Raw genomic sequence first — 22,986 nt, 5'->3', positions numbered from 1 at the left:
AAACATGAACACAAGCTGATCCACAAGGGTTTGAATGACAGCTGAAGGTAACCATCCTCACCTGTGACTGTTTACCTGGAATCTATGTGTGGACTAAAGATCTTGGAGGTTCTGGACTACCAACAGAACCTTCATCCTTCATCCAGAGCTGCACTGACATTTCTGGATCTGAGTCATGAGGAAAGCTAAAGAGCTGTCAAAAGATCTACGGGAAAAGGTAACTGAACTGTACAAAACAGGAAAGGGAGATAAGAAGAGGAACTGAGAACGTCAGTCAGTGTTCAAACATGATCAAGAAGAGGAAAGTGAGGGGTTCTGTTGAAACTATACTAGAGTCACCAACATTTCTATCATTAGAGACCACTAAATATGAGTGGGAAAAAGTCTTTGTAATTCATATTCTATATATAAAAAAAGGAGCCAGGAATTCATCATTTCTTTCTGGGTATGTAAACATCAAGTGTATCTTCTCACTTTGGGACAACAACTTTTGTACTCTTAAAAATAAATAAAAAATAAAAAAAAAAACACATAAAAAACAAACGAAAAATTACATTAAAAGTCCTTCCAAAAAAACCTTGTTAAAAACAAACTGCATGTCAATAAGATGACCACTCACAGCATGAGCTTCACACACGGACTGAACTGCTGCTTTGTACTCAACGTTGTCGTCGGGATTGATTCACAAACAAAACTAAACTGTTCATACATGTTTATGTATGTATTATTATTTATTTAGCTTTAATGATCCTTGTATCACTAGAATATTCATTGCAACTATTGAAGAATTCCATTAAGAGAAGTGACCTTTAATCAAGCACTAAAACAAACTCGTCTCAGCTTTCGCTTTATTCACACAGCAGTCAACAGTAAGGAGTGCAATAGTAACACTGCTTCATTTAATCTGAGCCGATCCTCTCTTGGGCCGCTGAGCCACTGCCGATGTCCTGTTGGCCTTCTGACGAGGAGAAAACGTGACACCCCTGCATTTGACTTTAGTCCTAAAAGAGAGAGAAACAACAGACCGTGGCAGCTCATGCATGTTAGCCAGTACGGACAGGTGCGTGGAGCTCACCTGCTGAGTCCACGCCCATCTTTCAGAGGACAGGCTCTGCGTTTGTGCTGCAGGCTGCCACAGCTGAAGCAGCCCTCTCTCTGTGGGCCAGCTCCACAAGGATGGTCTGGTAGAGCACAGCGGCTGCAGAAGCTGCAGTGCTTCCAAGCTAATGGAGGACAAAGTGTCTTAATCACTCACGAGGAACATGTTTCACAGAGCACCTCAGAACCTCATATACCTACAAGGCTTAACACATTTGTCACAGGCTGGGCAGTGCTTCCACTCACGGCCATCCTGAACACACACAGTAGAACTTTAGATCAAGTACAGCAGTTTCCAGAGCTAAACATGCAGCAGGTTAGTACCTTTGAAGGACAGATGTTGCACTTAGCACAGTGCTTGTTCAGAGGGCTGACGTACCTCTCACACGTATCGCAAAACCTATGATGACAAAAAGAAAAAGCTTCTACAAACATCAGAACTTTTAGCTTAAAAATATCCTTCTGCTTTTACTAGGACACGAACAGAGCAAACAGGAATTCCTGAACACTGGTTTGAACAGTCCAAACCCCCCATGTCCAGGCAGGGGAGAGATGAGGGATACATGATCAGAGTACTGGCCTTTGGAACCAGCAAGCTAGCACAGCATTAGCTAAAGAACCAGAGCCTTCAGACCATGATGCAGATGTATACTACAATGTTTGGTTCTTGTTTGTTTGAACAAGATCTCTGCTGCTGTTCACACTGTTGTTTTCATCACCACCAGTAGCTGGCAGTGGTTTGGGATTTAAACCACAGAGCAGTGTTTCTCACCTGGGGCGCCGGTTTAACATGAGACATGTCTTACTTGGATAAAGTAAAACTAAGATCTATGGGTGAATAAAAAGTGCTATTCAGAAACCTCTGTGCACCTTCAACTTAGCATATGTTGCAGGATTTACTGCATATTTTTAAGTGTGTTTTTGCATATTTGTGTGTGTGTGTGTGTGTGTAAACACGCATTTGTCATCCTTTTTTCTTTTGTGATTCGTGGATTGAATTTCAAGGATCCCTGAAGTACTCGGGACTAGGGCTGCCACAAACTATCATTTAAATAGTCGATTAGTCGCCGATTAGTCGACTATTTGTGGCAGCCCTACTCAGGACAACTGCTAGTAATGGTGCACACACAAACGCACGCGTAGAGCAGGATTTCAGACTACTACATGCGTTTACTTAATGTGATTGAAGTGATGTGTGCTTAATGTGATTTATGTTAAAGACACTTTGACAAGAATACTGCATTGTGTCAGTTAAATTTTCATCTCTTCTGTTTGATAGATATAAATCATAAAAGACCATTTTCTTTGTGTTTATTTTATTTGTATTCAAAATGTTTTGATAAAAATGACTGTTTATTGTTAAAGGGCACAGAGTTTCCATGTATTACATTTTTGGTTGGTGGGTGCCTTGTGACTTTTACCAATGAAAAAGTGTGCCGTGGCTCAAAAGAGGTTGAAAAACACCGCTACACCGCATGCTAATGCTAACATAATCTTTCTCCATTTTAGGTCTGATTGAAAGGTGTCAAAGAGTATGAAACATTGACAGTTATCCAGGTCAGGACATTGATTTCCACAGAAAAATTGAACTTTATAAACAAAATAGCAGATTTGAAATGAAGTGTGTTGGTACCTGTAGCCCTCCTCTTTGGGCAAGACTACTTTTTTAGCTGAAATGTTGGTGAAAATTCGTACAGGAGACTGCTTTCTTCCTGTTTTACCATGTTTATACAGAGGATGGTTGTCATAGTCCACCTGTTCAAAAACAAAACAAACAAAATCACGTGATCGAATGAGATGCATCAGGTCAGAAGAACTATCGAGACTCTTCTGTACACACGAGGGAAAAGTGCAAAAGAGTTAGCTACAAAACTGTCAAGGTCATGGACAAGGTTAGTGACGGTTATTTCATTCAATCTTGAGAAAACTGTAACCACGCTCTTCACTGAGAGCTGTAAACTTGAAACTTATCCTGAGATTCTTGTTAGTTAACACAAAACAAAATGCGTATTGTAATTTAATTCTCTGGGAGTAACTCTAGATCAGACACTTTGTTTCAAAGGCCATGACAAAAAGTTAAGTAACACATTTCCCTTTGAGGACTCAAGTACATGCTTAAATACAAAGATCCTTCTCTATCCGTGCACTGTATCACATCATGGTCTCAAGCAGGCTGCAAAACCACTCAAATCATTGTATTAACGTAGCCTGAAGATCCATGCCAAAAAACAAAAGCATGACACTACCACCACTGTCAAGTACTTAATAATGATAGTATTGTGACTTTTGAAAACATGATTATTTACTCTGATATAAATGTTACTCCACAACATTATTTATAATGCTTTGCTCCCTCTTAGAACACATTTGTAAGACTCTGCTCTGAAAAAGTATCCTGATCTGTTACCAGGGCTGAGTGGAGCATTCCCAAACATTAAAGTCTGTTTGCTCTTTCTTCCTTCTCCTGTGTGCTCACTGAATTAAGAGATATGTGGCATTAATAGGTGGGCTAGTGCTATTATATGATTGAATGGTTGTGATTAAAAGGGTGAGGGAAATAAGAGAAACCGTGCTAAGCTTCGCTGTATTTTCTTGCTCTCTTCTGTTTCTGTTCAGTTTTTCATTACCGTGTGTTCATCACATCATCATTTTATTTTGTTTTTATTTGTTCTACTTTCCAGATGAACTTTGCTATAACGTGAAACAACACGTCTTCATGCTTCACTTTGAGCATCGTCTATTGCTTTAAATAAATAGACTGTCTCCACTTTCATCTCGTCTTTGATCTGTCACAGAATTAGTGGACAAAGCTGAAACTATCAGCGTCTGCAACAGTTTGTTATTGCACAACAATAACAGTGGTAACAATGGAAGCAGTTGTTTGGATTACCTGGTAGTCCAGCATCGTAAAAGAAGGCAGGCAGCCCAGGATACGAGGCTCAAAGAAGTATGGGAAGATCCACAGCATCGGCATGTCCGTGTGACCATCAGCTGAAGACATCCAGTTCAACATTGAAGAATAACATTTACTTTTCTTTACATTGGGAAAAAAAATGACAACTCTACATGATTTAGTGGAAAAATCTATTTCCACAAACGAATATATTTACTAAGTAAAAATCGTTGTGTAAATATAGTGTTGCATAAAAGTATTTGTCAGTCAGAGAGAGGTCAGTGATGCTGTCAGGAGGATCAACGTCCTCCTGACAGCATCAGATGTCTGACAATAATAAAATCAATGCATCCACTGATCTGTGCTTCAAATGTAATTCATACGACGGCGTTCATCGTGTTATACCCCCCGTCTCTGCATCTTTCCTGCTGCACCGAGTTCTGCCTCTCCACTGACTGTGTAATTCCTTACAAACTGTGCTGAGCGTGAGGCTTTCACTGGTTCAGCTTTGACTTCTTTGGGATTTTTTTAATATGTTGTTGACATTTTATTTCATGTCCTGACTTTCTATTGAAGAGGTCATCTTCTTCCATATGATAAGGGAGGAAGCAGCTGTACTGCGACTGACGAGGACACGCATCCACTGCAATCAGATCAGCAATCGGCAGAACCCACTCATCTCCATGGAAAGGTCATTCTGATCCGAACGGTTTCCATGAATCCTTTTTATTCCGATCAGGCTTTTATTCCAGTTACTTTTGTTCATGTAAACACAGCTACCGCAGCGCTGATGTTTTAGGGCTGTTGTTACACATTTTCAACTCCCACCATGGAATCTCTACTGGATTGAGATCCAGTGACTGATGAGAACCTTCTACAACCTTGAAAAGCTTTTTATGCGGCCCCTCCTTTGTTGTCCCAGTTTGTTTGGGATTGCTGTTCTGCTGGAGGATCCAGACACGTTTCATCTTCAATGTTCCTGCTGATGGAAACAGGTTTTCAGCTAAAATCTCTCCATTCATGGCTCTATTCATGCTTTGCTTTATAAAGATCAGTCGTCTAGTCCGCTTCGCAGAGAAAATGCTCCCACCCTCATGCTTCACAGTGGCTGCAACTCAGCATTCTCTCTCCTACAAGCTAAGTGAGTGGTGTCCTAACAAAATATTCCATTTGGTCTCATCTGATCAATAACATTCTCCCGATCCTCATCTGGATCATCCCGATGGTCTCTGGAGAACTTTAGACAGAACTGGTTCAGCAGGGGGACCTCTGGAGCTCTGCAGGATTTGAATCAATGACAATGTGTGTTACTACAGTAACCTTTGTGGTCCCAGCTCTCTTCAAGTCATTGACCTGTTCCCCTGTCTAGTTCTTCACCGTTCTGTAGATCATTTGCTCTTCACCAGGTGGAAGGAGACTGGCAGTGGTCTTGCATTTCTTTTGTTTTCTACATTGAAAATGAAAGATGTATTCTCTCCAAGCTGCTTCTTTGGTGTAGACTGGTTCATTCCAGTCTTGTTAAGGTCTACAATCTTGTCACTGGTGTTCTTTGACAGATCATTGGTCTTGCCCATAGTGGAGTTTGGAGTGTGACTGTTTGAGAGTGTGGGCAGGTGTCTGTTATGCAGATAACCAGTTCAAACAGGAACGTTTTTACAGGTAATGAATGGAGGATAGAAGAAGTTCTTCGTACAGGAGTAGTAACAGGTCAGTGAATTCTTGCATAGTTTTAGAAGCTAAATACTTATTTTCTGCTCTATTATAAAAATAAATGATTGAAAAGTAATCAGACAAAACTGGTGTCCCAGATTTTTTACATTCTAGCTCTTATGATTGAAATCTTCCTGTGATGAACATTAAAAACCTCATTTTTTTAAGCAGGAAAACTTGCCAAGTCACTGACAGTCAAATACCTTTTTGTGCCACTGTAATATCAACTTGGTAAGACAACTGAACTGTTTTATTCCTGCTTCATCACCTAAACAGATAGGAAGAGTTTTCAGTGGAAATGATGCTGACCAGACTTGTGCCCCTCCTGCCATCTCTGTGATATCAGTGAGAAACTGCTGGCCAGAGGCTTCACCAGGCCCCCGAATGGAGGGTCGGCCACCATCACCACCTTTCCCCCGTCCTCTCTGATGAAGGCATTCAGGACGTCAGAGGCAGCCTGCCGAGAAGCACGGAGCCGTGACTCAGCTGGATGTGAAAGAGGAAGGATACTGGCGCAGACCTGCGGTCTCACCTCTCCATCGAAGAAGTGATGGTTGAACATGTTGTAGTGGCAGAACTCCTCCTGACTGTAGAACTGGGCGTACCTGAAACACAGAGATCATTTTTAATGACACTGCTCCTCCTCCAGCAGATAGTGGTACAGAGATAAAGTGTTAGGCCTCTATCAGAATGTGGAAGCTTCGGTTTCCACCATGACTGGCCCTGTGTTGAAGTGCCTTTGGCAACACACAAAGTTTCCCATTACTTCTGCTGGGTACAGGCTGGCCCTTACATGCAATGGAGTAACATTGGTTTGTGAATGGGTGTAAACAGGGGTATATGGGAAGCAAAGCTTTGTGGGTTAAAAGCACTATTTAAGTGTTTGTCATTTACCACAAGTTTGAAATGATCTGGTTCACACAGATAACCTTCTCTATAACATTAAAATGTGTGCGTGTGCACCACATTCTAGATCAACCTTCCTGTGCAATCCCAGAAACAGCTGCTGACCCAGAGACTTGTAGTAAAGTATGATCTCCTTAAAGTATTACAAAGAATTAAAATTTCTAGCCATGAACCATCAGACAAATGGTGAGTATTATTTATTTTCTTTAGTCCTGATAAATGTCAGAAAGGTGGTCATTGGTGCTGCTCAGCTGGTGACTGAGCTTTTGTCACCCTCTTCAGGCAGGACTAGTCCACTGCAGGGTGCGTCCAGCTTCACTTTTCCAGATTACAGTCTGAACAGGATTATACAACTATTATCGTGTTCCCCCAGCCTGCAGAGAAAAACTTCCCATGGTGCATTGCACTCCCAGATAAACATCTGGACATCTGCAGTTCCAAAGCGACAATGTGAAAGAAAAAGGAAAGAAGTTCATAGTTTGGATGTAAGCCAGACGAGCAGTACTGTTACTGCAAAGGATATGCGCTTTTTATTTACTGTTAATGTTTTGATTAAACCTTCAGCTCCAATGCACCTTTTACTCTGTCCTCAACAAACAAAACAAACCTTCACTGAACTTGTTCTACAGGATAAATTGTGTCAGTTTTCACACCATTGCCTGTGTTCAAGGAAAAGTCCCTTTTTTTCAAACCAAAGCAGCCTTAAGAAGGAAGGCCTTGACCCCATTTCATCTGCTACTGATCCATCATGATGTGGGTTAAAACATACTCAGAATTGATCTCAAGATTATTTTAGACATGTCCTACATTATGAAGAAAATGCTTCAAGAACATGTTAAAAACACCCAAAAAGATTTTCATTGGAGTGGGTCTCTAACTCTTGCCCAAGAATAACACCACGTGTTCTTCAGTGTAGTTCATAATCACGCAGTCCTTACACGAGGCATCAGAAAACACCGTTTGTCTGGATTAGAACATCACGACCGAATTGGATGATAGTTTTCAGAATGAATCGAACTTCATTTGTTGTGTTTTTCTTTGTGTGTGGCACCTTGAAACAACTTTGGTTGGGGAGTGATGACCTACAAGTAAACACAGATTTTTAGACGCATTCCTTTTTAGAAAAGTCCAGAGTCCATTGTCTTTGTGTCAAAATGGCAACAACAGCAACCTCCAAAGCAAACCGCTGTGGTGGGACGCCACACGCCCATCACTCTGGTTGGTAGGAAGGTTTGAGGATGCAATGAAGTCTTCACCGTGAAGTCTCCATCTGACTTCTGATTAGATCTACATGTATCATGAATCAAAAACACAGACTCTTCTTTTTCAACTGAAGTCTGACTGGGCCTGACACCAACTCCAACACCATGATGGAAATCCAAGACAAAGAAAAATCATTCTAGGACTTCAGGATCACAGAGAAACACTGTGCCAAGTCTGAAACTCAAGCTTCATTTTCAAATGATTCATTTCAGCACACTGACGAAGAGTGGGAATGGCTCACCTGAAATCGATGTCCAGCAACAGACTCTTTGTTGGTTTGTGGTCCTGCTTCAGGTTTCTCAGCTTGATCGCTTCGTGCAGTCTTGGATACATAGAACAAGACAATGTTTGAAACTGACTGCTTGCAGAAAAAAGATCAACAAGAAGGACGCATTCAGTTTCACACACTATGACATTTAAATTAAAGTTTGAAAGAAACTCCTCAAATGTTTGATTCTTGTTAACTTTGTATGAACAACAGGGCTTCAAGATGTGAAAAATTTGCAATGAGTGACATTAGAGATCAGTATTGTGATGACAATATGACTTGCAATGCATACATAATAAGCACAACAGAAAACAACAACTACTCCCTTCCATTTCACTGCAACAGTTTTATTTCAATTAACTCAACATAAATTCTATTGTAGGTTATCTCAAAAGAAAACAGGCGAGAATTTTAATGTCGGGGAAACACCAAAAACAATGATCTCCTTCTTGAACTGGCCAGATCTAACGTGAACAACAGTTATGAGCATTGTGGGTGGTGTCCCCCCAGGCCTTTTTAAAAACATTGTGGTTTCTCTGTGCATGGTTCTGATGAAGAATGTTTAGAGAGGAGGGCTTTTGCCAGCACTGCCACAGTTCATAAGTCATCTACGGTGGCAGCAGGTCCGGGCAGCTCTCCTGCTCGTGCAGATGACGAGCGTTTCATGCCTGTTTTTGGTTCCGTTTGTGTCTCCTAAAGCATTCGTGAGACAACTTCCTTGGTCTGTGTGCTAAACCGAGCAGGATGAAACATCCCGTATGAGCTAAGAAACCCTTCCATGGTTGCTGTGTCGGAGCTACGCTAAAGGCTAGGAGGTGGACATACAACATGCAGAAAAACAGGTGTAGCCAGTGCGTACCTGAAAAGTTAGCTATGACATGTTTCAGCTTCAGCCAACACCTCCCATGACTAAGTGAACAGAATCTTTTTTTCTTGAATCAATTTAGATATAGATAAGAATTTGTTCTGGGAATGATGATTAATGGATGACAGACAAACTGAAAGATAAACTTTGATCTTGATTGTATCTACAGTTGTAGTCATGAGTTTATAAACCCTGGAAGAAAAGACAATTTCTTGGTCATTTTTAGAGAATATGAATGATGAAACAATGTTTTTCCACTCATAGTTAGTGCTTGGTGAAGCCATTTATTATAAAAAAAACTGTTTACTCTTTTTAAATCATGACAACACAAACTTCTCAAATGATCCTGTTCTAAGTTTACATCTCCTGATGAAAGATCTACGGGAAAAGGTAACTGAACTGTACAAAACAGGAAAGGGAGATGAGAAGAGGAACTGAGAACGTCAGTCAGTGTTCAAACTTTGATCAAGAAGAGGAAAACTGTCACTCTGCAGCAAAGAGGATGAACATGAGACACACTTGAACATCTCAACATAGCATCGATCCAGAACACAAGTCCAGCAGTCAGTGGTTCCAGCTGAACCAGGAGAAGGTTCTGGAGTGAACGTGTCAGTCTCCAGACATCAGTATTATTGATCCACTCTGGGAGATCTCAGACGGGAGGTTCAAGCGAGACAGACTAAGAATTTAAAAGAACTTGTGGTTTTCTACCAAAAAGAATGGAGTGCTTTACCATGAGAGAAAATAAAGAGTCTCATCACAACGACCACAAGAGAATTCAAGATGTTACTGATGAAAAAGGAAGAAATACGAGCTGTTAAGAAGTGGAAGAAGCCAACTTAGGATTTGTGCTATTTAGGAATCTTCTGTTGTCATTACGATTTAAAAAGTGTTGTTTAACAAAAAAGGGTTTAATCCAACCACTAACCATGAGTGGAAACAAAGTTTATGAGTTATAATTTATATTCTCTGAAAAATAGCTTAGAATCGATCATTTCTGTGTTCAGATCTTTGGGATTTGGATTCAAAGGACTCTTTGAAGTTAGCTGCTCCTCCAGCTTTACCTGGGGGTTCCTACGCAGAGCACCTTCCTGTAACCCAAAGCAGTCAGAGCATCCAGCAGAAAGCTTGTGCTGCGGTCGGTGAACATGTACTGAGCGTGGCTCTTCTTGTTGTCCAGCGGGCGCAGCAGCATACTGGGCCTCCTCAGCTGGACGTCTCCCACCTCTGTGGTTCTGTGAGAAGAATGAACTCTGTGCTCGGCAGGCAGCAGAAGAACCTGACAGTCCACGCAGAACTTCTGCTCTCCGATAGGAAGGGAGGAAAACGTCTGAAGCCTGAGGTAGAAGGAAGGCATGCACGTCAGCTGGGATTTTGAGGACAGAAACCCAATGCAGAGGAGCTCTGACCTGTCATGGCACTCCTGCTGTGTAAACGGAGACATCTTTGACTGCCTTTCTGCCTCTTGAGCCTGCAGCCGAGTCTCTGACACCTAAGATCCATCGTATTGAACAAACTGTTATTTGGATTGCCGTCTTTTCAGATAAAGTCCTCAATTTAGACAAATGGTACCTTTTCCTCTTCCCACTGGAAGAAGCTGCAGTCCTTCCTGTCCCGACAGGCGGAACATGCATAAAACCGACGCCCATTTTTGGTACCTTTACTGACCTTCTGGAAAAGTAAAGTTGGCCCTGACAAACATAGAAGCATTTGTTATTTTCATTCGGACAGGAATGTCTTTTTTTCAGAAGATTCACAGATTTTGACAAAAGAGACTTGTTCCTGCCATTGTTTCCAAGAAGAAAATATATTTTTGACTGATGCCTCTATCCCAGAAAATGCTGACACAGCATTAATAGGATTAACTGAACCTTTTGCTGGTTAAGCTGTTGCTGGAAAACATGGAAATAAAATACCCGTGTGGGGTGAAGGGCTTTTTTGCTGAGAAACGTTCACCTGGATCAGGATCACCTGTAAATACTGCTCAGATGTTCCTAATAAAATGATAGCGACTGACCACACGTTTAACGTTAGGAGACGTAGTGCAGAAATGACTTTACAAGCCGCCGTGACTGTAGGGCACCACACTGAGTCTTCCTATTGTTAGAGATCAAATTAAAAAAATGGAGACACCAACATTTCTGAGTTCACCAAAGGGAAAACAAAAGTTGGAAATTTACAACAATAAAAAAAACACCAAGTGCATGTTTGAGTTTCTACATCCAGAATTGGTTTAATGATGCTCCATGAATGAAATACTTTCCTAAAAGAAATCAAGAAAACTAATGAAACAACATGATATGTGGTTTATATCTTCCAGTTGTGGCCCGTCTCTAATGCGGTCTCCTATAAACACCGGCTCCAACAGGTGCTCGCTGCTTTAGATGCCAGTCTACTTTAAGATCCATCCAACCCCCCGGGCCGTGCACAGTCGGGCAGACGCCGTGTGTGTGTGCTATTTGTGTTGTGATCCAGTGTAGCAATGGCCAAGAAACGCTCATTCACTTTAGTGTTTAAACTTCCTGCAGTGGCAAAACAAGTAAATGATTGTCTGCTGGAGGTGCAAAGAAAGTGAGTGAGGAATTCGAAGAGCTGGTTTGAACATGGATTATTGAGCAAAGACGGAAAGGTGTGCAAAATGATTTGCATGAAGGCAAAGAGGATTTTTGATACAGAGACTGATGAAGCTTCAAAGAGAACAGAAACGTCCAGTCAGTGCTAATCAGAACATCGTACAATGTTCTCATCATTTCAACAAATCCTGAAATGTTCCTCTGCTGTTTTGTGCATTTATTAAATGATGGTCTCTAATAAACGCTGGTCTACAATAAATGCCAGGCGGCTGCCACATTTGTAAAATAAACACCAGGGCTCCTTTGGAAGATAGACGGTATTGCTGTCAAGGCTAAATGGTCTACAAAAGAATGAAAAACATCCAAATATTGCCACTGAAACATGATTTCCTTTAACATTTTCTGAGATTTACCATAGCTGTTGGCCAACCAAACAACAAAATAATGACATTAGTGGGATTAAAACGGGTTTCTGTCATCACCAGACAGCTCCATTCCTCTCTTTGGGGGAACTGATGCTTTCTGGATGGATGAGTCAATACATGTATGTTCTAACGGTGGGGTGGGGGTGGTGGGGGTGTTTGTATTTTAATTTCCTTCTGGTTGTGTTTCATTGTAAAGCGCTTCAAGAAGCGATGAGAAGCGCTCTTTCTAAACACAGTTGGATTTAATCATCTGCTGCTATGCTAATGAAAGGATTAGCAGTACAAAGCGCTGAGGTATATTCAATAACCGAGCACGCGCAGCATGTCATGTGAGCAGCTGAGCGTGCCGCTCCTCACCGTGCGGACACCAGGGCGCCGCGCTCCCGGCCCGCGGAGGAACAAGCTCTACTGCCGGACCGTCGCTGCTCTCCTCCGACGCTTCCATGCCTCCTCAAACTCCCTCAACTCTAATCACTTCAACCCGACACTGGGAAGAGTGACAACAAGCAGCCTACTTCCGGTCGTGCTGACTGCACGTGGTCGTCGCACAGTCATGACGTTTGGCGCCCCCCTCCCCCCGTTTTTTGTTTACAACAGAATTCAGTCTTATACATAGACTGTATATAAAATAACTGGACGAAGCAAGCCCCCCTACTTCCGTGTTCCATATAGGAAGTACCACTGGGTTGCAAAAAGGCCAAAGTCCCATTGACTCACATTGAGAAACAGACAGTTATTTCTCAGTCATTTTATATGTCAGAATAATCATTCTTCCTCTGCTGCTTTCTGATTAACTTCTTTTTTCTAATCCTATTTTTTTTTAAAGATTTTTTTCCATTATCACAAGTTATTAGAGTTATAAATTGACCAATCAGATGGCTCAATAAGCGTTTGTGGGTCTGACGTCGACCGTCTGGGGGGTTTGAGTGACAGATGACGGGTAGCCAATGGGAGCAGACTTCATCAATTGCTCCGTGAAGGCCTTTTAACACCTACTATACAATTCAACAATGTACCTACCAGTCATTGTCCTACTGTTGTTTTCCTCAATGGAATGTACCGATGCAGCAGTTTAAAACAACAAGAGACCCATGCTCTCCACAGTTTTAGATGAGGATTTACTCTGTAGAAATAGATTTCACTCTGAGGTTATGTGCTTTGGACTTTTTTGTTTGTTTAATGTTCACTTTTCACTCGTATTTTCAAACAGAAAAAAGATCCAGCTGTTCTCTTGTTAGGATGGTTATTTATTTTAAATACCGCTGAACGCTCTTCTCACGTGCATCTGATCAGACTGTAAACCTGCATGTGAAGTAACGCTGCTGCGGCTCGTGCGAGGGGGCCGCGCGCAGTTCGGGCACGGCGTCACCCAAATGCTCCTTTTATCTCGACAAAAAGGAATAAATGTAAGTAAATCCCAAAGGACCGCTGACAGAATCAAATGTTGGAATGGTTCTCCCTCGGCTACAGCAATGACTTGTACAATTCTCTCGAGCCGACGACGATGAAGTTGGCTTCCGATTCACAGCGAGAGCGTTCCACTGTATTTTTCGAACTCAGACCACCTAAAAACAGGTCCTGTTCGGAAAAATCGGAAGCCAGCTTCACGGTCGTCTCGAGCCAGCGTTTACATCCGCGGTCCCATGGTAAAGGCGTGGAAATAGGTGGACGGTTGCAATAATCTCACTCCTGATTGGCGACAGTACTTCCTGTAGATTCGATGACTCAGCTATGACTCAGACCAATCGCTGAAGATTGTTTGCAAATGGCGGTATCCATTTCAGGAAGTGACGGTGAAAGCGGCGGCCTACTTTTGCGAGGAGAGGAAGTAATGCATTTCCAATGGGGGACCTCAGTGCTCGATTTGTCCATTGTTTTTACAGTCTATGGTCTTATACCGCAGTGTTTTCCAACCCTGGTCCTCGGGGCACACTGTCCTGCATGTTTTTCATGTTGCCCTGCTTATGCACACCAGATTCAGCTCATCATCAGGCTCAGCAGAAGCCTGACAATGACGGTCATCAAAGGCAGGTGTGTTTGAGCAGGGTTGGATTAAAAAAATGCAGGACAGTGTGCCCTGAGGACCAGGGTTGGGAAACACTGTTATACCGGGCAATGAAATGTGTCGACAACAATTAAAAGAAACACTTTGTTGTCTATTGACAGCAATACTATTATTGACAGAAAACAGTTGATCTGTCTGCATAAAGACACTAAACACCTGATCCTGGATTCTCCTTCACTTCTGAGAACTGTTCCACTACATCCAACCACCACAGTGCCATTGGATCTAAAATGACTTCAATGTGCGTGATTTCAATACACAACTTATCTACATTCATCTTCTTAGCCATTTGTCCCTTTCGGGGTCACGGGGGTGCCGGAGCCTGACGGAATACACCTGGACAGGTCTCCAGTTTGTCACAGGGCCTCAATCACACACACATTCACACACACATTCTCACATTCAAATCCAGAAACCGATGAACCTATGAAGCATGTTTTTGATTGTTGGGAGAAAGCCGGAGCAAACCCACACATGCACAGGGAGAGCATGCAAACTCCACACCCAAATGTACAATTTTAGGGATTTTTACCCTTGAATTTTGCAAACGAGACTGTTGTATTTATTACTCTACATGTTGATTGTTTCCTAATGTGATCAGTGATCAGTGAACAGTATTTGTTTTTCTGTTAAACCTATGACTTTTTAACAACAACATCCTACAATTTGTAGCTAATAGTTGTTCATATTTTGTAAGTTCTGAGGAAAATCTGAAACTCTAACTAAAACGTATCATGAAATCTACCAGAGGTATGTCATGTTTTAAACCCTTTACTGAAACTATTTCTGGTGTAATTCGATCTTCTGCTGATGCCAGTTTCACCTGCTGCCATGACTACAATTCCCACATCTTCTTGTATTCAGTCAGACGGCAGGAAGCTAGAAAAAACACGCACGGCACACCCTGCTATGTTCTTCAAATTAAAAGTCCTCATCAAATGTTGACCTGTAGAAGGTGCTGATGGCTAGTATTTTCTTGGTTCAATGTTAATGTTCACATCATTGATTGCAGAGAACTCTACCAACAGTTCTTAAAAAAGTATAATACTTTGAATTTACAGTTTTTTATAATTTCTTGAACAAGATAATAGATCCTAACTTGCTTATTTATTTTCTATGTGAAATTTTATGACATTTTTCCCTGATTATATTCCTCTGTACGACCTTCAATTTCTCTGTTTTTTTGAAAATGTTTTTACAAATGACAGTTTATTTGAAATCGTTTATACTGTACTGTTTTAACTTTTTTAATTTAATAAATCTATATATGTGAGTACAGTGTTGTACCAATAATACTTTAGTAAAAGTTTTAAATTTTAAATGAACTTAAGTATTTTACTCATACTGAATCATGGGCTCAAAGAAGACCAAGAACAAAAAGCTGTAAATTTGAGGTCATTTCCTAATATTAGAAATTCTTGAATAAAAATTAAATTTAACACCTCAATCTTTCAAAATGACAGAACAAAGTAAATCAAAGTTAGTCTTAGTCACACTCATGATCAAAAACAAAAAAATTATGCCCTAAAAGAAAAAAAAAGTACCTCTGTCACAAACGGGCAGACAGCTGTTTCCACATGAAGCAGCTTTATCAGTTCAGACAGGAACTAAGCAGCACAGCTAAAAGTCCACAAAGCTAAATCAATGTCAGGGGGACACTCAAATAAAATGCATTTTTCAATTTTTCCAAATACATTATTTTTTATCAAAAAAATAGGGGCGAGGGGGACACGCGCCGTTTTGCAGCGACGTCACCCAAATGCTTCTTTTATCTCGACAAAAAGGAATAAATGTAAGTAAATCCCAAAGGACCGCTGACAGAATCAAATGTTGGAATGGTTCTCCCTCAAAGGCTTCAACTATGACTTGTACAATCAGCCCAGTCTCAGTAAAATGCGTACATATTCCACGATTTGGGAAATACCGTGTATAATATACGTCAAAACCGGTTTTTGCGTGCATATAATACGCGCGGTCCTAAACGTGTTCAAATGTGTTTTCCACGTTTGACACGTCCCCTGGTGGAGCCGTGAGCATCACAGACAGCCCCACAAACGAACAATTTGCTTTTCTAACCCTAACCATAACCGTAATCCTAACCTTAACCAGGAACGACGTCATTTAGAAAAGAGCCGGAGGACCACGTGATCAAAACGAAACCTAAAAAGCCATTCTCAGTCCATTATTTTTACAGTCTGTGACGACTACTTTTACTGCATTGAGATGATCACATATGACAGGGAGTCTTTTATTTTGAAATGAACTTCTGTCAAAAGTAAAAAAAAAGGCTATTTTTTTAAGTATGTGCTTTATTCATGCAAAAATGAACAACAGTTCATTTATGTTTATCTTAGTCGTAACAATAGCAGAAATACAAATCAGTGTCTTGTTATTGTTAAGGGTTTGTGAAGGAAGACTTTGCGGCTCCTGCTGGGTTGTAGTCAGTGAGAATCAACCGGAAAGGCTCTGTCAGAGTTGAAGGTTGCAGACCTCTCTGTGTAACTGGTAGATGTAGCTGAAGCCTACATAACCTTGTGAAAATTATGTCCGACCGGTGAAAAGCCCGCGTTCTTACAGCATTTGTCTTTGATCTCAGGTGAGGACTCTTTCTATGTCTTATTTTGAAGAGCCAAAGCGGAAACTCCCATCCCCGCTGTGTTCCGCTCCTCCGCTGCGCGCCCACACCCAGCTGCTGCTCCGCACTGCAGCCGCAGCAGGACGCCGTGTTCGCCTCGCCGCCGCGGTTCTGCGGCCTCAGCATCCTCAGCTGCCCGGGCCGACCTCTCGGCTCCTTCACCCAGCAGCCTCGGGGGACTTTTCCCGCGTCCTTCCTGCAGCCTTTCGCGGAGGCGCCTGCGCTCTGGAGCCTCTGGCGTTGTTTGAGCTCGGTCTGATTTGCAGAGCATCATCTGACTGGTACCATGAGCAGCACTGGTAAGACCTCCCGCCTGTGCATCGGGCCTTTTTGTTGTGCTTTTGAGTGTAACGCAATGCCAACACTGTCCTCGCGTCTGTCGTAGTCTCTGACAGCAGAACGCCTCCCTGCGGGGATTGTAACGATGCTCCATACTGCCGGACGCTCACAACCACGGCTGCTCTCTCTGGACGTGGAGCTGCCGTGGCTCCTATTCAGCTTTTGACGCATATTTACTGATGCTTTGGTCTGAAGCCTGAAAATCCTCCTGAAAGTCTGGAAGGTGGTAAAATGTACCCCAGGTTTCAGGAGTTAAAAGGAAACAACAACATCTGCACAAATGTTCTTTTTCGGAATCAATTTGTTTAGTAAACAAACGGCATCCTTGGTTCAAACATCCCCGTTTTTTTATGTTTTTGTTAAATATTTGAAAGTCATAAACACTGCACTTTGTCTTCAAGCCAAAGAGGGTTCATCTGAAGAGTGGCATCAAAAACTGCGTCAGGCTGAGCAATAGTCTTGGCTCAGACTTCTCCTCATCCACTCTTTAGATTTGTCAAAGCAACAAGACCAAATAAATCCGTCATTCTGCACATTTTCCTGTAGGAACTGGCAGTTTCTTTGAGCATTTTGTCCCGAGAGCTTCCCTAAAGCTACAATGACAAAGCGTTCCCAGTGGTCTTGTAATTATGATTACACTGTTTTTAGGTCAAATGAAAAAAATCTTCTTTTCCATGACATAGTTTCTGCAGAGCAGCAGGGGTTTATTAGAAATTCTCCTATGAGTTGTGGGTAGGACTGTAGGACAGAGCAAACCTTCCTGAATTTCCTATCATCTCTTTGTTTACACTCGCTCCCACAACCTTACAGCCCCTCAAGCTAACATTAGCAATGTAACTAAAACAGTGATCAATATCAGAGCATTCCAGTCGTACAGTTTAGATCCAGATTCCAACTCAGACGAAAACAAAGACGTTCATGGATCTGTGTGTCTGTATGTGGATGCATCAGAATGAAGTGGAGCAGCGAGGCTGAGGCCGCTGATTGTAATTTGTACGTAGAAACTATAAGATTACTCAGATGGTGTTCTGTCGTCTGCTTCTGATTCATTGGGGTTTGAATAAAGAAATACTCAGAAATGCTGTTTTAATCTTGATTTTCTTCATGTCCTCCATCAGGAGAAAAACCCAAGAACACAATTTTCATTTTAAATCTCAAATTTTCAACCAAGTTTGATTACTTGGGAGAGCAGAAAGAAACATTTGTTGGGGTGTCTGCAGAATCTTTTAGCTCTTAGACGTGAACTGCAAACACATTAGTGTGGGACCTCCACTCCCTTCCTTGTGTGAGTCAGATCTTTAGCTCTCTGAAGAATGTTGACTGGATGCATTAGAGAGCAAAAGAAGAAAACCCAGTTCACACGTATACCTGCAGTGTGTCTGCTGCTGCTCTCCACATGGGAGACACTGCTTTTCCTGAAACTCTGCCTGAAGTCGAGGCTGTGCCTCAGTGCTGTTATACCGGAGGAATGTGATGCTTTAGACCCGTCCGCCTGTCTTCACTGTGAGAGAGCACCAAGATGTTCTTAATGGGGAGTTTTCCTTTAAACCACGTTTTATTACAGGTCCATACACTTTAGAGGACAAACAGATGTTCTGGTTTTGACCCAGTCAGCTTCTGTTCTGTCCTAATTAATGTCATGTTAAGAATCAGACTTGATTCTTCTTTCCACACCGTCGTTTCCATTTCCTACCCTGATCCTAAAGTTGGGCTCTCTTTTGGGGTCCAGATGACCCCACCCTTATATTAATGAGCGATTCCTCCCATGACAAAGGTGGACAGGATTTAATGACACTGGTAAAAAATCAGTGGAAAAAAGAAGTTCATTGCGCTGCCTGATGGGTCCAGATGACCCCATTTTTAATGTAAACATGCCTAGGATAGCACAAGGGTTACATGATCTGGGATTCTGTGATGGCCAAAAATTTTTTTGTCACTTCAGGTTTTGTGATTTAACCCTCTTCCACGATTCAGATCTGAACTTTCTTGAACTGACCAATCTTCAGTAGATGTGAAGTTAAGCTTAGTGTGATTAACACACCCGGCACGGAGTCTACTGCACCCTCAAACAGCTGATCTGTCTGCATCCTTTCAGGTCCAGGACAACGGCTTTGCTCTGATAATTGGACCAAGTTCTATTTGATCATTGTTTAGCTTTTTGTTTAGTTTCCACATATCTCATTGCTGACACACTGACAGGCCTTAGCTGTTTTCCCCAAAGACACTAATGCTCAGATTTAGAGGGTTGGATTGGCCGTTAATTCCAGCTAAGATTACCATCGCTCTGATCAATACTATTTAACATGCTGGTTTCTGCCTGTTGTGTTCATCTTGAAACTTTCATTGAAGCTGTCCTCCTTCTGACTGAAAGTGAGAGGCAGCCCTCCAGTCAGGAAAGTCCCTTAATGATTAGGATTATTGGGCCAAAACAATTTTCAGTTGTAATATTACAGTATGTGACTTCTGATAGTACAATGACAATCCAAACCATTTTAGCTTTCACTGTCATCAGAGTATTGGTCTTTGTATGGTACCTAAGAAACTCTTGATCATCTGTTACACCCATTTCTAAGTCTAGCTGATTTTGGTTGAGCATACCAATGAAGAAGTCTTACCCAAACTTAAAACCAAAAAAAAAAAATAAAAACCCAGAAACATATTCTTTACAACAAAGGAGATAATCAATTTATATGAATGACAAATAATGAAAAACAACTTAAAGACCCACTCCAATGAAAATTGTGTTTTTAGTCTTTTTATCATGTTCCTGTAGCAATTTTCTAACAATGAAGGACATATATAAAATAACTTAAAATTAAAACTGCATTTTTGATTATTTTCTTAATTCTAATTCGGATGAATCAGAGCAGATGAAAATATTCTTTTAAAATATCTCTATTTTGTGAGGCTGTAACTCTGATGGGTGGGTCCAGACAAATAGATCCATGAACATCTTTGCTTTCTTCGTCTGAGCTGGAATCAGGATTTAAACTTCACACTTGGATAGATCTGATAATGCTCACCATTTCAATTGCACCCCTAAATCTATGTTGAAGTTTCGAGGGGTTGTTAGCTAGCGGGAGAAATTGCAAACAAGGGATGATGGGATAATACAGAGGCTTTCTAGAAAAACAACCGTTTTTTTTATTTTGACAAAAAAAACATAATCATTAGGTCTGGTATTTCAGACATAATCCTTTAGGATTCAATCTCCAGGATTGGATCCTGATCTGAAACTGGGTATTTCAGAACAAATTTGATCCTGAAGATCAGGATTTTTATTTGAAGATCCTATATATATTTATATATAGATATATATATATATCTATATATATATATCTATATATGCTGTTCACAAAAATTAAAGGAGCGCTATAAATATCTAGATACATCAGATCTCAATATGAAGTTGGATATCTATACAAACAACGACAGGGCAGTGTCTCAGGAACAAGAGGATGCCAAGTCTTTTAATGGAAATAGAAGTTTTCAGCCTACAGAGGCTCAATTGTGTAGACACCATAAATGCCATTCAATTGTTTGAATTCCTTCATCCTCCAGGTACTGCCTGCATACTCTTGACACGTGAGGCCGGGCATTGTGGTGCATTAGGAGGAAACCAGGACCTACTGCACCAGCGTAGGGTCTGACAATGGGTTCAAGGATTTCATCTGGATACCTTATGGCAGTCAGAGCACCATTTCCTAGGCAGTAGAGGTCTGTGCGTCCCTCCATGGATATGCCTCCCCAGACCATCACTGACCCACCACCAAACCTGTCATGTTGAACCACGTTGCAGGCAGCATAACGTTCTCCTTGTCTTCTCCAGACTCTTTCACGTCTATCACAGCTGCTCAGGGTGAACCTGCTCTCGTTTGTCAAAAGTACAGGGCGCCAGTGGTGGATTTGCCAATTCTGGTGTTCTTGAGCAAATGCCAGTGGAGCTCCACGGTGCTGGGCAGTGAGCACAGGGCCCACTACAGGACGTGGGGCCCTCAGGCCACCTTCATGAAGTCTGTTCCTGATTGTTTGGGTAGAGACATTCACAACAGTGGCCCTCTGGAGATGAAGGCATTGAAACAATTGAATGGCCTTCACCATCCCCTGACTTAAACCCAATAGAACATCTCTGGGACATTATGTTTGGGTCCATTAGTTGCCTCAGACTGTACAACAGCTCAGGGATGCCCTCACACAGATCTGGGAGGAAATGCCACAAGACACCATCGGTTGTTTCATTAGGAGCATGCCGCCACGTTGTCAAGTATGCATACAAGCTGGTGGGGGCCACACAAGATATTGAAAAGCATTTGGAGTTGCAGACATGAAGTTTTGGAAAAAATGGACTAGCCTGCCACATCTTCATTTCACTCTGATTTTATGGTGTCTACTAGGGCTGTCAGATTTGTCGCGTTAAAAACGCATTAATCTGACATGTGCTTGACGCCGACAATTTTTTTGACGCATTAATCGCGGACTTTCTCATACGTGCCTTTCCATACCGCGCTCGCGGGCGTCCCGCCCCTAACTCACCGGCTGCTCTCACTAGATCACGGGCGGGTCTCCAAACACCGAGCTGCGAGCTAAAACCGGCCGGCGCTAGGACCTGGAGAGCTCCTGCACCGTAACCCGGCTCCGGTTCGCGTCCAGTACCACGTCTGGTGGTACCGGCTCGCGTCCGGTGCCGCGTCCCGAGAGCTGCGGACCCCCGACGTTCCGAACAGCAAACTCACCGGGGGACGTTTTAAATGTTCTGGAGGTTTAAGCGTGATCCAACCCCAGCATAGCGGTCTGTCTGCCGGCATATTCATGGCGTGAGCTCCGCTGGACACGTCGCTGCATCGAGCTGCAGCCAGAGAACGCGGCGGCAGTAACAGACTGTCAAACTATCCACAGAGTATCCCGCTTTTCTCAGTCTTTAATGTTTTAAAAAACAAAAGTTCATTGGAAATGATAAATCTCTATTTCATTTATTACTGTAGTTCAGCAGAGGAGGAAAAGATTTGGTCCTGACAAAAAATGAACATGAAAGTGTTATGGAAATGTTATTTTTGATGTTTTTTATTTTATTTTACTGAACGTTGATTGAAGTTTTGAATTTAAAATGCCCTTCACTTGCACTTGGGCTTTTGTTAGGCATTTTATGTTACAGCCTTTTATTGTTAAGAAAGTTTATCTCAATACAATGTTACAAAATAAAGTATTTCTGATGAAAACTATTAATTTTGTCATTCTTGTTTTCATAATTAATGTAGAACTGCTAAATTCCATGAACCACACATTTTTTTCCTTAAAAAAAGGCCACATGTAAATTTGCGAAAAATCGCGAGTTAACTCTGGACAATGCGATTAATCGCAATTAAAAATTTTAATCGCCTGACAGCTCTAGTGTCTACACAATTGAGCCTCTGTAGGCTGAAAACCTTAATTTCCATTAAAAGACTTGTCATCCTTTTGTTCCTAAGACACTGCCCTGTCGTTATTTTTATAGATATCTAGCTTCATATTGAGATCTGATGTATCTAATGTGTTTCTTTAAAGTGCTCCTTTAATTTTTGTGAGCAGTAAATATATGTATATAGATATATGTAAACATCTATATATATATAAAGTTGAATGTTATCCTAAATGTTGTATACTTGTGAAGCTTATACTTTTCTACCTTCCTCGAAGGTCCAAAGTCCTTTGCAATCACAGTCCCATCCTCACTGATGGAGGTTCCGCTGCAGAACACTGACACCAACTTTCCACCAGAGGCAATGTGGGGTTCTGTGTTTTCCCAAGGACACTTCGATACATGTCGGGAATCGAACCCTACCACTGCACCATGACTGCCCATAGTAATATTAATTGTTATTAGTGTGGACAGTCTGATCTAGAGCATGTGATAGTTTCTGTTAAAGCTAAATGTAAAGTTAGCCTAAAGCTGGTCACTGATCCCTGACA

General features: G+C 41.7%; 2 protein-coding genes across 2 annotated transcripts in view; one reads left to right on the top strand and one right to left on the bottom strand.

Moving 5' to 3' along the window:
• Positions 1-831: 831 nt before the first annotated feature.
• Positions 832-12,586, bottom strand: zcchc4 (zinc finger, CCHC domain containing 4). Its single transcript, XM_024288288.2, has 13 exons — positions 12,359-12,586; positions 10,576-10,694; positions 10,413-10,495; positions 10,068-10,340; positions 8,112-8,192; positions 6,234-6,306; positions 6,011-6,158; positions 3,989-4,089; positions 2,732-2,853; positions 1,423-1,498; positions 1,300-1,351; positions 1,076-1,223; positions 832-1,001 (listed from the first exon to the last, which is right to left on the bottom strand). Exons 1-13 carry the CDS (start codon positions 12,444-12,446, stop codon positions 896-898), a joined length of 1,470 nt encoding a protein of 489 aa, XP_024144056.1. The 5' UTR covers positions 12,447-12,586; the 3' UTR covers positions 832-895.
• A 3,991-nt stretch (positions 12,587-16,577) lies between these two features.
• Positions 16,578-22,986, top strand: part of ablim2 (actin binding LIM protein family, member 2) — a 69,567-nt gene continuing 63,158 nt past the window's right edge. The window contains exon 1 of the mRNA XM_024287608.2: positions 16,578-17,000. Within this exon, the coding sequence (XP_024143376.1) occupies positions 16,988-17,000 (13 nt within the window). The 5' untranslated portion in view covers positions 16,578-16,987. The remainder of the gene's footprint in view (positions 17,001-22,986) is intronic.

Source organism: Oryzias melastigma, linkage group LG18 (assembly GCF_002922805.2).
Source record: "Oryzias melastigma strain HK-1 linkage group LG18, ASM292280v2, whole genome shotgun sequence".
Lineage (NCBI taxonomy): Eukaryota > Metazoa > Chordata > Actinopteri > Beloniformes > Adrianichthyidae > Oryzias > Oryzias melastigma.
The sequence above is the reverse complement of the archived record's forward strand: the minus strand, read 5'-3'. Positions and strand labels throughout refer to the sequence as shown.

Coding starts and splice junctions, on each gene's coding strand:
- zcchc4 (XM_024288288.2), bottom strand. CDS start 12,446: ATGGAAGCGTCGGAGGAGAGCAGCGACGGTCCGGCAGTAGAGCTTGTT. Junction 10,341..10,412: donor CAGCAGGAGTGCCATGACAG/GTCAGAGCTCCT, acceptor CTTCTACCTCAG/GCTTCAGACGTTTTCCTCCC. Junction 2,854..3,988: donor TTACGATGCTGGACTACCAG/GTAATCCAAACA, acceptor GTTTTTGAACAG/GTGGACTATGACAACCATCC.